This window comes from Eptatretus burgeri, chromosome 5 (genome assembly GCF_056783735.1).
Source record: "Eptatretus burgeri isolate ZD-2024b chromosome 5, Ebu_testis_v1, whole genome shotgun sequence".
Taxonomy (NCBI): Eukaryota; Metazoa; Chordata; class Myxini; order Myxiniformes; family Myxinidae; genus Eptatretus; species Eptatretus burgeri.
The window spans coordinates 74,070,684-74,082,980 of record NC_140965.1 but is presented as its reverse complement, the minus strand read 5'-3'; the positions used below and the strand labels follow the sequence as shown (position 1 = coordinate 74,082,980).

General features: G+C 44.6%; 1 protein-coding gene across 15 annotated transcripts in view; it reads right to left on the bottom strand.

Moving 5' to 3' along the window:
- The window catches only part of LOC147026699 (uncharacterized), a 506,204-nt gene that overhangs the window by 25,988 nt on the left and 467,919 nt on the right, over nucleotides 1-12,297 (bottom strand). For 9 of the 15 annotated variants that reach the window (XM_085882416.1, XM_085882417.1, XM_085882415.1 and 6 more), the window contains 6 exons: nucleotides 11,517-11,570; nucleotides 10,924-10,977; nucleotides 6,393-6,410; nucleotides 6,212-6,265; nucleotides 5,548-5,586; nucleotides 4,908-5,037 (listed from right to left, as the gene is read on the bottom strand). In XM_085882416.1, coding sequence (XP_085738542.1) covers nucleotides 4,908-5,037; nucleotides 5,548-5,586; nucleotides 6,212-6,265; nucleotides 6,393-6,410; nucleotides 10,924-10,977; nucleotides 11,517-11,570 — 349 coding nt within the window. Of the gene's footprint in view, nucleotides 1-4,907; nucleotides 5,038-5,547; nucleotides 5,587-6,211; nucleotides 6,266-6,392; nucleotides 6,411-10,790; nucleotides 10,978-11,516; nucleotides 11,597-12,297 lie in introns of those variants that run through there. The other 6 variants (XM_085882414.1, XR_015058478.1, XR_015058480.1 and 3 more) reach the window with 6 other exon arrangements.

Genomic DNA, 12,297 nt, shown 5'->3' with positions numbered 1-12,297 from the left:
TATGGATTCCTCTCTGCGTCATTGTCACACCTGTTCGAATTTTGCTAGTGTACTAAACCAGTCACCACCCTCTAAACCGTGGTTTAGGTTGCATGTTGATTATACTGGACCCTTTTTTGGCAGAATGTTCATAGTCATCATTGATAACCACTCTAAGTGTATCAAGCGCATCATTTTATGATCTAAATCCTCAAATGTTACCATTAAATCCTTCCAAACCATGCTTGTGTTGCACGGTATACCGGACACGATTGTTTCAGACAATGCGTTCTCCTTTTTGGCTCTGATTTCCAAGAATTTTTGCCAATTGAATGGTAAAAAGCATTTCACATCTGCACTGTACAAATGAGTTTCAAACGGTCAGGCAGAACGAGCCGTCCAAATTATCCATAATGGTCTGAAATGCGTCAAGGGTGACACTCCACAAACTCATTAGGCTTGATTACTACTGACCTATCATACACGGCTGCATTGTGCTACTTGTCATTCACCTGCTGAATGAGTCGTGAGTTAAAAAACAAGTTGATCCTTGGATGCCATAAGAACACAACCTGTGTCAAAACAAAGTATCAGCAGAAACTCAATTATGGCTGACTGTTCATCGGAACCTGAAAGTAGATGACCCTATTAATGTTCTCAATTCTGGTGGTGGAATGAAATGGTTATCCAGTTATTGTTGAAAGCATAGACAACATAATGTTCCTCGTGAGATTGTCTGATGGCAGATTTGTGTGGCAAACACGTAGACCAAGTGAGACAAGGTCATGTCGAACAGACTCACGCGTCATTATCAGGTGCTTGTGTAAACACAAACTCCACCCCACACCCTCTCTTCAGATCTCAAAGCCTTCCACAGACCATGTGCCGGCACTGAGGTACCAGATGCTCAGCCTCAGGATCTTTGGACAGGAAGAAGATGGACACATGTTTGGGTTGAGAAGGATATTTGTATTCCATGATGAACCCATATGCTTTGATAGTTTTTTTCATGATGGTACTGATTTGGCAGTCACTGCCCTTTCTGGTAGTTTATTCCACTCGCTCACCACTATATGGCTGTAGAAGTAGTTTCTGACATCTAGACGAGCGCATTGCCTTTTTAGTTTCAGTGATTGACACCTCATACCAGCAGGTACTGCTCTTTCAAATCGTAACTCTCCATTTAGGGTGTCATAATCTGCCTGGTGTTGGCTCAATGGTTTGGGTGGCGGGCTTTGGATCCTAGGATCCTGAGTTCAAATCCTGCTCAGCTGTTGAATTAATAGCAGGTGGGTTAACTCGGCCTGTCATCCTTCCGAGGTCGGCAAAATGAGTGCCAACATGCTGGTATACTGTGTGGAGTATACTGTGTCGGAGTGGCGACCCATCCAGGATTGTGCCCAATAGCCAAGGAGACTGCTTAAGCAGCATCAACGCTCTGCAGAGTATGGTCCCTATCTCCTCCTCCTATCTGGTGGAAGATGTGGTTAGTTTGGAGTAAGTGTCCATGTTGTCGTCTGCTTTCCAAAGTTGTCAGGTTCAATCTCCCTAGTCTCTCTTCATGTGGTAGTTCTCTGATATTGGGATGAGTTTGGTGGCTCTCACTTGTACTTTTCCAGTAACCTTTTATCCTACTTTAGATGGGGACTCCAAACTTGCATACAATAGTCAAGCTGTGGACAAGTGAGGGATTTATACAACATTACAACTTTTCTTTTTTTTAGATCTGCACTAAAATTTATTCCTATCATAACAAGCACTGTGTTAGCTTTCTTGGCTACCGAGGCACATTGGGAGGAAGTTTTAAGAGACTTGTGAATTAATACTCCCAGATTTTTCTTCTTCTTCAGTTTCCTTGAGGTGTTGCTGTTTTCTCCTCATTTCTTTATTGTTGGTAGAAGGTGCATTACAGGAAAATGGCCTTCATTGCACTCTGGATGGACGTAACCTCACCTTGTATGGTTATTACCTCCGCCACCAAAGGTGGACGGAGGTTATGCCTTCACCCGTTTGTCTGCACAAAATTTGCTGGACCGGTTGGGTGTGTGACAAGGACAAATTGATTTTGGTGAGGATGAGGATCCGGCTCAGGATACTAGAATTAAGTGACTCTTCACAATTGAATCCTTTTTCTGTGTCTTCAGTGGTCTTCTCTCAATAATTGATTAAGCTGTACATATTCCCCCACTCCACGAAGTTTTCAGATTCAGAACTGCTTCTGTATGTGCACGAATCTGGCTGTGTTCCTTCAGTCGAAGTTATGTTTGTTGCGATAAATCGAGAATTTTACAAGTCAGAGGTAGATGTAAATTGTAAGAGCTCCATTAAGTGCTGCTTTTGGTATACATGATGAAATCTACCTCTTATGTTTGTGGCACAGCAACAGATGATGTGTGGTCTTGCAGTACAGCTCCAAGGATGGATGCAGAGTGATTCAAGACTAGAGCTGCTCATAGTCACCATGCCAAAAAATATCATATTGGTGGTTGGTCATGTTTTTGTTACAGTTGCTGTCGTTTTGATGGTGGCTCCATTACAGAAGATTCAGCAATACGATTGCCAATTTATGTTCAGTAGTTACGCGTCAAACACAAGTATCACCATTCTGTCTTCTCAATGTCAGCTGTTTTCACTGTATGCTTTTGCTACCACAATTATTTTATTCATCATAAGTAGGATATCACAAATTATTCATTCTTCCACTTTTTTTTTTCGCAGAGATTGAATTTTTACATGTATATTTCAAAAGAGGAGGAGAGGGAAGAGTTCGAGATGTTCAACGAGTTGCGAGCTAATGCAATGGCCTCTGTAGGTTTGGGCAGGGATTTGGAATTTGTTCAGCGTGCCAGCCAAAGCTTGCGAACTCTTTGCAAAGGAGACCGTGGGATTTTTATCGTCCAGCAACTAATGCCAGCAGATAGGATGCCCAGTGTACCATCGAGCAAAGGGACAGCACACTCTGATGCCTCACACTGCCTGCCAGGCAAGGATGGCTGTTTGTAGCTGTGCCAAGTTTCAAACTCAGGTAAGATGGCTTAGAGGCGAGTGTGCATACTTCTAATCTAGGCCATCCTGCCAGCCCTTAAGTATCTCATTCGGGGAACGTTTTGAACGCCCCTCGTAATAAATAAATAAATGTCACCTCAACTTCACGGAACGTTTTTGGTGATGTGGAACAGTAAATTGAAATGTGCTCACAATGATGTTGAAGTGATGCACAATTAATTTTCGAGCGGATTTTCGATGCATGCGACAGACATGGAAAACGAACATCGTGCCTGTCATGCTAATGTTGACACCACAGCTCGGGAGGTGCACACAAGGCATATCGGGAGCGGGCGGGTGTGTGGGAGGTTGGAATTAACCATTTTGCAGATAAGAATCCTCAAGAAAGGGTCACACGTTCCTAATAAAATGGGTTTATAAAATAGGCCTACTTTACAAGAGCTGTTCAGGAAATCCAGAGCCTGGTATTAACAAGCTCAAATGAGCTAAGATCCTCGTCCTCTTAATGATGACGTCATAAAAACGAATATGACGTCATTGTGATGTATCAGGTTTGCGATAAATTATCTGTGCTAATGCCGGGCTTGATTCCCGCAAACAAAATTCAAACAGCTTGCCTAGTTTTGGAGATAATGGTATAGGCGATTTCCATTAGCGGCGATATTATGACGGCAACTTTTTTCTAGGAAGAATTTCCAAAATCGGAGACGGTTACTACCTGCGCGTGGGCTTTCTGTATATACATGTCAAGTTTCACGAAGATCCGATGAAAACTCTGGGTTGTGAAACAAAAAATAGGAATGACGTCATAAAAATTGATATGACACCATAGTGATGTATAATATGTGCGGTAATTCATCTCTGCTAATGCCCTGTTCGATTCAAGCGAACAGAATTCAAAAAGCTTGCCTAGTTTTGGAGATAATGTTTTAGGCGATTCCCATTAGCGGAGATATTTTGACGTCATAACTTTTGCTTCTCGGAGGAATTTTCAAAATTGGAGATGGTTACTGTCTGCGCAGGGTATTTTTACATATATATGCCAAGTTTCAGGAAGTTTCAATGAAAACTGTAGGCTGTGAAACAAAAAAGTCCACAAGAAGAAGATGAAGAACAACAACGTGAGTAAGACTGAGAGATCCTCCACGAGGATCTAAAAATCAAGGAACACCATGTAAAAATGAAGTTTTATTTTTTTCTGCACCATCCTTTTGTAACTATTTTCTCTCTCACGCCTCCAACAAAGTCAGAGATGGGGAACATTAAAATGAGCTCCGTCCGACCGACCGATCATCCGTCCATGACCAATCATCAATCCATCTTTTTTGTCCCCCGCCCCTCCGACAAGTTCAGATACAGGGGATATTAAAACGAGCTCCATCTGATCGACTGACCATCTGTCCATGTACTTTTGTGTACGCAATATTTATCTTATTCCTGACACCATTATATACAGATCTATTCAGATCACAGATGTATATGATACCGATCTGACCATATCAAAAGGCGGGGGACCTGGAGTATCAGCTACTTGTAATCCTTAAATGGCACAGTGATAAATTTTTATTCATTTGGCTATATTGATCTTGAGAAACAGATGTACCTTGACCTCCTAATATAATCATAATGACATTTTTGTAACCACATCCCCAACCTTGTGTACAAAACCTGTAAAGGAATACTAGATATATTTTGTTATGGCTATAGCGTCGTCCAAAGGCGGCAAACAATTTGAACGACAGGTTTTATCAATTGGAACTTGAAAAAGATATGCTAACCGTCGTGGGAAGAAAAGTAAACCTGACTTATTGGGTCATCCGACATACAAGCAAAAGTATAATCAAGGTGTTCTAACCATCAAACATACAAGTGTTCGCCCTACAGAGACTTGGGATGTAGTAACACTGCGACTCATGACTTACCATCCGGCAGCTCCGGTCGGCACATGCTGAGTTCACGACACGTTGTGAAAGGCCGCTCCTTGTCTCCCCGCAAGGGGCCTATAAGGGCCATGGCATGCATCTGCAGCTCCCGCAGCTGTGCGATTACAACCTGATAATTACATGAAGGCTCTGGAGAAGCAAGCCAATGCACGCAACCACCTGAGAAACCAACTCAACAAAAGGACTGTTGGAGTGGTCGCGACATATTCCGACACTTGTACTGCCTCCCGCAAATTTCATAACAAAAGCCAAGCAAATCACAAACAGATCACAATTGCACATGCGAAGTGAACAGCAATTCATTGGAAACAGTTCGAAATAACTTTTAATGTCGTGACAGAACTGTGCATTCACTGTAAAATCGAATTTGCACTGATTTAAGAAAACGGAAGAAAACCAGACCGCACTCTAACGTCCACACAGTGTGCCCATTGTCAAAGTCATTTAAAACCAATTTTTTTTCACTGTGGGAAAGTTGCGCAGCTGTCTTGCATCAAAAAATTGAATTCAAAACGTGTCCTGTAGATTCTCAGCTGCAAGTGGAAAATGAGCAAATGTTTCAAAAAGGGAATTTTTCAGCTGCGAACGTTGGATATGGAGTGAAATTAAAAACATTTACCTGCTCTGTCCAGCTCAAGCCTTGCCTTCCCGGGACACCCTGAAACAAGAAATGGGAATCAGCGCGGCTGAAATGTCCAGCAACATGTTCCAACGCAAGTGGAGGATATCCAAAATTTAAATAAATAAATAAAAATGTGCAGGGTGGGGAAGTGCTATTCACAAAGCACTGCAGTTATGCACACATTGATATCTATTTATGCCTGGTATTGGCTTAATGGTGAGGGTGGTGGGCTTGGGATCCTAGGATCCTGAGTTAAAATCCTTCTCGGCTGTTGGATTAATACCAGGTGGGGTTGACTCTGCCTGTCATCCTTCCGAGGTCAGCAAAAATGAGTGCCAGCTTGCTGGTATACTGTGTCGGAGTGGTGACCCGTCCAGTAATGTGCCCAATAGCCAAGGAGACTGCTTCGGCAGCACCAACGCTTTGCACAGAGTATGGTTCCGATGGATGGATGAATATCTATTTGCTTTATGCTGAGATTTCCCCATTTCAAATTGCTGAGTCACTTCTTGTGATCCATAAGAATGTGGTCCTGAACTTAAAATTTATATCATTAACTAATTGGCCATCTACTTTTATAGGTTTAGAGCCCGTAACTGCAGTAAAGTGCAAGTGGTATATGCAAAAAGAAGTTATTACACCTCAAGAAAATTTCACTCACAGGGGATCCACGTGGTCCTTTCGGGCCCCTGTCTCCAAGTACACCTTTTTCTCCCTTGAAAAGACAAGCCTCGTTGAAAGTGATGTCACAATAAAATTGGGCAACTTAAAACGAATAAAAAAAAATCAAGAGAAAGAGTGAATGGATGAAGAAAATGTGCAGTGACTTGCAGAAAACACACCTTTTTACCAAACAGTCCCTGAAACAAAACAAACAAGAAGAGATCAGTCCTTCAACATAATAATAATAATAATAATAATAATAATAATAATAATAATAACAATTAATAACAATAATAATTTTCATCACTTTGCAGCTAATTGTTCCATTCTGCAGAAGCATGGTGCACACAGATCTTAACAATATCCTGAGTGTTTAAATTGTACACTACTTCTTATTCTTATGTTTGCAGCACATGGCTGCGGTTTGCCATCATTTGCTGAGGGAGGGTGTGACTGTGCCACTGATGCAGTGCCCTCCTGTAGGTGAGAGCAGGAATTTGTAATTTGTTTAGGTTGCCGGCAATAGATCGCCTACTCTTCGCGCATTACACTGTGTGATCTTTAAGGCCCACAAACCAATGGTGGCATATGACACATCCATCCAAGGGATGGCACACACATTGATGGCTCACCCTTCATGTGAAACGCCAGGGTGACAGTTCATAGCTGGTCGAGATGGGAGCCCAGTCTAGAGAGCTCAGAGGTGAGGGTGCATACCTCTAGGTTATCCTGCCAGGCTATATCATTTAGTTAAAAAAAATTCTTTTTAAGATTTCAAAAGCTACCACACAAGCTTTTATGTGTAAAATAAAATCTTTGCTAGGGTGTGTATGTGATGTGCAGTGCGTGTGGGGAACGGGAGTTAGTAAGGGATTGGAAATTTAAGGAGATGAAAAAAATCCACATTGAAAATTCATAACTGAACATGCCTGCGTGGCTTTGCGTACGAAGACATCTATAATAATAATAACAAATATGTGTGTGTGTGTGTGTGTGTGTGTGTGTGTGTATATGTGTGTGTCAGTGTGTGTCTCCATCAAAACTCCAAAACCATGAAACTTAGCGGCCTGAAACTTTGCGGCCTGAAACTTTGCATGCACACTAAGGGCACTCCAAATGAGTGCAAGAGTGAAAACTGTGTGTTTGGGTAAAATTAAACACTCATTTTGAAGATAATTAATGGTAAACCAGAAACAGGCAGCCTTTGGTCAGCCTGCATTCAGCTCGCTCAGCTCAAAAATGCCTTGGAACAGGTCGGTTTCTGTTCATAACTACGAACAGGAACGATCATAATTGGAATGATAAAGCTTCATAACTCCGAATCGCTGATCATAATAGGAATGATAAAGCTTCATAACTCCGAATCGCTGTATACGTCGCTGATCACTGATCTTCATGTCTACGAATTGCTGGATACATTGCAATGTTTATAAAGGCCAAGAGATACCAGTGTTCATGCCTTCCCCACATGTGATATTTAATTTCCCCACATGTGATAAGCTTGAGAATCTCTTAGCCTGAGCTGAATTTCTAAATTTAAACCACAGAACTGACCTTAGCAGCAGTTCAAACTGCTAAAAAAAAAAAGAGTTCATTTGTCCAATTCATACATTGTTTAACACTCCGGGTGTCTCTGAGTGGTTTTTAATATAACCAATTGCTAATTTCTTGCCAAGACAGTTCCTTATGAACCGTTTTGTTGGAATGCTTGTATGAGTGCTTAAAAGTGGTGGGTGGAATCGAGTCCAAAGAAATAAATTCCAACCATTGACTCAAAAGGAATTGAGTTGTGAATGGGTAAAGTAAAGCATGCTGATTGCTTTGCTGATGGACGGTTAGGCAATACATTGATTGATAAGTGATAAGTATTTGAGTGTTTAAGTTTTGACAACATGTCGTTCAAAAGGTCCAGAATTGCAGTTTGGAACTATTTCGGGAAGGTTGAAGAAGATAGTCCGAAAGTTGCATGCTCACTTTTTTCAATAGACATTGCTCATAACTGCATTACAACTAATGTACTAAAACATTTGAAAACCAAACACTAGTGAGAGTACCTATTAGTGATGGCAGAGAATGCAGATTCCAAGAAACTAAAGTCTGCAACAGCAACAAGTTTGCTTTTTCAATGGATGATTGAAAGCACTTTCACCCCAGTACACTGCATTCCCATCCCCTCATGCTGCCTTCCCCTCTCCTCACGCTGCCTTCCCGTCCTCTCATGCTGCCTTACCGTCCTCTCATGCTGCCTTACTGACCCTCGTGCTGCCTTACCATCCCCTCCCCTCACCCTGCCTTTCCGTCCCCTCACATTGCCTTACCGTCCCCTCACGCTGCTTTAATGACCCTCGTGCTACCTTACTGTCCCCTCGCACTGCCTTACCATCCCCTCCCCTCAGGCTGCCTTACCGTCCCCTCCCTCACACTGCCTTCCTCATACTGCATTCCCTTGCCCTCCCCTCATGGTACCTCCCCATCCCCTCACGCTACCTTCCCATCCCCTCACACTGCCTTACCATCCCCTTGCACTGCCTTCCCATCCCCTCACATTGCCTTACTATCCCCTCCCCTCACGCTGCCTTTGCCTCCCCTCACGCTACCTTCCCTTCCCCTCAGGCTGCCTTCTCATCTCTTCACGCTGCCTTCCCATCCCCTCCCCTCATGCTGCCTTCCCATCCCCTCCCCTCATGCTGCCTTCCCCTCCCCTCACTCTGCCTTATCTTCCCCTCACGGTGCCTTCCATTCTCCTCACGCTGCCTTCCCTTCCCCTCACGCTGCCTTCCCTTCCTCTCCCCTCATGCTGCCTTCCCTTCCCCTCATGCTGCCTTCCCTTCCTCTCCCCTCATGCTGCCTTCCCTTTCCCTCCCTTCATTCTGCCTTCCAATCTCCTCCCGCTGCCTTCCCCTCCCCTCACGCTGCCTTCTCTTCCCCTCGCGGTGCCTTCCTGTCTCCTCACGCTGCCTTCCCTTCCCCTCATGCTGCCTTCCCTTCCTCTCCCCTCATGCTGCCTTCCCTTCCTCTCCCCTCATGCTCCCTTCCCTTTCCCTCCCTTCATGGTGCCTGCCCATGTCCTCCCGCTGCCTTCCCCTCCCCTCATGCTGCCTTCTCTTCCACTGACGGTGCCTTCCCTTCCCCTTGCGCTGCCATCCCTTCCCCTCATGCAGCCTTCCCTTCTTCTCACACTGCCTTCTCTTCCCCTCATGCTGCCTTCCCTTCCTCTCCCCTCATGCTTACCTCCTCCCAATGCCCCTTGCCCCTACACCCCCATGGAAGTTTCAAAGCAATCTCCGGGTGATGTTAAGTATGAACCGGTTGAATGTGTTGTATTAACACCCCATTTTGTTCAATACTGTACTAATGCCGGAAGATCGGACCCCCTCCCCCCAACCCCCTACATGGTTCTCCTCAAGTCCCACTACCAAGTGCAAGTCGAGAACACCTCCGCCACTTTTCCCCCTTAAGTCCTGCGGCGAACGCAATTTCAACCCCTTCCCCTGCCCCTCCCCACCCCCCATCCCCTCCTCTCTGCCCCATCCTCCCCGCTCCCACCCCCTCTCCCAGGTGTATCATGATGTGTGGTGAGGTGTCGCTCTCCCCCTTCCTCACCCCTCCTCTCTCTCCCACCCCTCCCTCCTCTCTCTCTCGCCCACCATCTATCCATCCAATACCTCGGAAGAATGACAGGCTGAGTCAACCCCTTCTGTTATTAATTCAATGGGTAAGTGGGATTTAAATTCGGGACCTGAAGATCCCAAGCCCGCCATCCCTTCTTCCTCTCTCTCTCTCTCTCTCTCTCTCTCTCTCTCTCTCTCTCTCTCTCTCTCTCTCTCTCTCTCTCTCTCTCTCTCTCTCTCTCTCTCTCTCTCTCTCTCTCTCTTTCTCACCCCTCTCTTCTCTCTCTTCTCTCTCTCCCCTACTCTCTCTCTCTCTCCCACGTCCTTCCTCCTCTCTCTCCGTCCTGCCTCCTCTCTCTCTCTCTCCCACCATCCATCCATCCAATACCTCGGAAGGATGACAGGCTGAGTCAACCCCTTCTGTTATTAATACAATGGCGAGTGGGATTTAAACTCAGGACCTGAAGATCCCAAGCCCGCCACCCCCTTCCTCCTCTCTCTCCCACCCCTCTCTCTCTCTCTCTCTCTCTCTCACCCCTCTCTTCTCTCTCTCTCTCCCGCCCCTCTCTCCCCGCTCTCTCTCTCACACCCCTCTCTTCTCTCTCTCCCCTACCCTCTCTCTCTCTCTCTCTCTCTCTCTCTCTCTCTCTCTCTCTCTCTCTCTCTCTCTCTCTCTCTCTCTCTCTCTCTCTCTCTCTCCCATGTCCTCACTCCTCTCCGTCCTGCCTCCTCTCTCTCCCCTCCCTCTCTCTCCATCCTCCCTCCTCTCTCAACCCCCCTCCCTCTCTCGCTCTCCTCCCTCTCTCCCTCTCTCTCTCTCTCTCTCCCCTCCTAATATTCCCGTCAGCGAAGCAACAGGTTGTATTTGCTTGTTCCAAATAAAAGCACAAGTTCAACAGGAGGGAAAATGGAGTGCTTTCAGGAAATATGCCCCACCCCTTCCCCTTTCCCTCCCCTGGTCCTCACTATTGATTGCACGTGGCTCATGAGGTTGTCAAGGCCACACGCAAAACGTACATAAATTACGTTCAAGTTCAGCTTTGCAGAACAGGCTGTGACAGAGGAAAACTGGAGGGTGACCATGCAAAGGCGTGCTCACGGAAAGTCCAATGTATCCTGAACGTGCCGGTGAACCCCGCCCTCCTCTCTTTCCCTGGTGAGAAACATCAAATTGCATCAAGTGGTTAACGTATTGACATATGCTGTTTTCTCCTACCATGAAAATACAGGACATGAATTTTAAAGGAAAAAAACTGTGTTGCTTTGGAAAAATAATTCACTTTTTCCAAAAGATAATTATCTCTTATACCTGCTGGCATTCCGTGGACTGGTGTGCACATGCGGAAATGTATACATTTAATTTCCTGGACTCTCCTGCAGACCTACAATTTCTATAGATGCTGATCCCAGGCCAAAGTTTGAGTGATAATGTTGTTTTTCACTGATAATCTAGTCAGTCCGAAACTGTGTGCATTGTGCTCTACTATAGAAAAAGGAATGACTGTGGCCTTGGGATGTGGGCAGATGCTGCTGTGTAGAAAAACAAATTGATCGCAATTAATGGCTTCAAACTCGATCTGTAAACCCAGAGACTTCTAAATGTAGTTCCTTGTATTTATTAATAATTCAGCTATAGAGCAGCTATCCTTTTCTTATAAAGAAATCACACATGCTGAAAGAAAATCTGATCACCTTTTTCCCTCTGATTCCCCTGTGTCCTCTCATTCCTGTCTTCCCACGCTTGCCCTGGAACAAAAGAGCACTCGTGTTGCCTGCAATGAATGCATGGAGTCAGAAATGTGATGCATTAGCTTGAACTAGCTTATTCACACTCTCGATGCTCAGCACCTTTTGGCATGTAGACTGAACCTCAACCCTTAACCAGGCATTGAACAATTATGTCTGGTTTGAAATTAAAATAAATTCACACATCAATTTCAAATGCAAGATGAATAATTGCCTCATGATATACAATGTGTTTAATGGCGCATACACGATAAGAAAATATAAAGAAAAATGTGCCTGGACCATTTTAAGATACCCCATGGACCATTTGCAGCATGGATTATTGTCATGGCAGTGGGGTCTTCATCTTGATTTTCACAACAATGATGGTGAGTGAGCAGAGTATGAGCACACGTGGCTATGAGTGCTACCAGCCAGCCGAGAAAGTTCAAACCTGACAAAATGTCGAAATACTTTTCAACGGTAGGACAAAACTGCCACCAGGTAGCTAAGAAGAGATTAAAGATGTAAACATTATCAAAACACAAATATGAGAATGAATAATGAAGATTTGGTGGATAAGGGAGATTCGTAGCCACCCATCATAGTCTTCTATATCGACAAATTTGATGGAAATGTCACATCCATGAGATGGCTGGATTAAAAGGGGGTATAAATAGTTTGGGGGCAAGGACCTACTTGACTCCAGGCTTCATTATACAGGAAACTTCAATGCAGGAATAGGCCA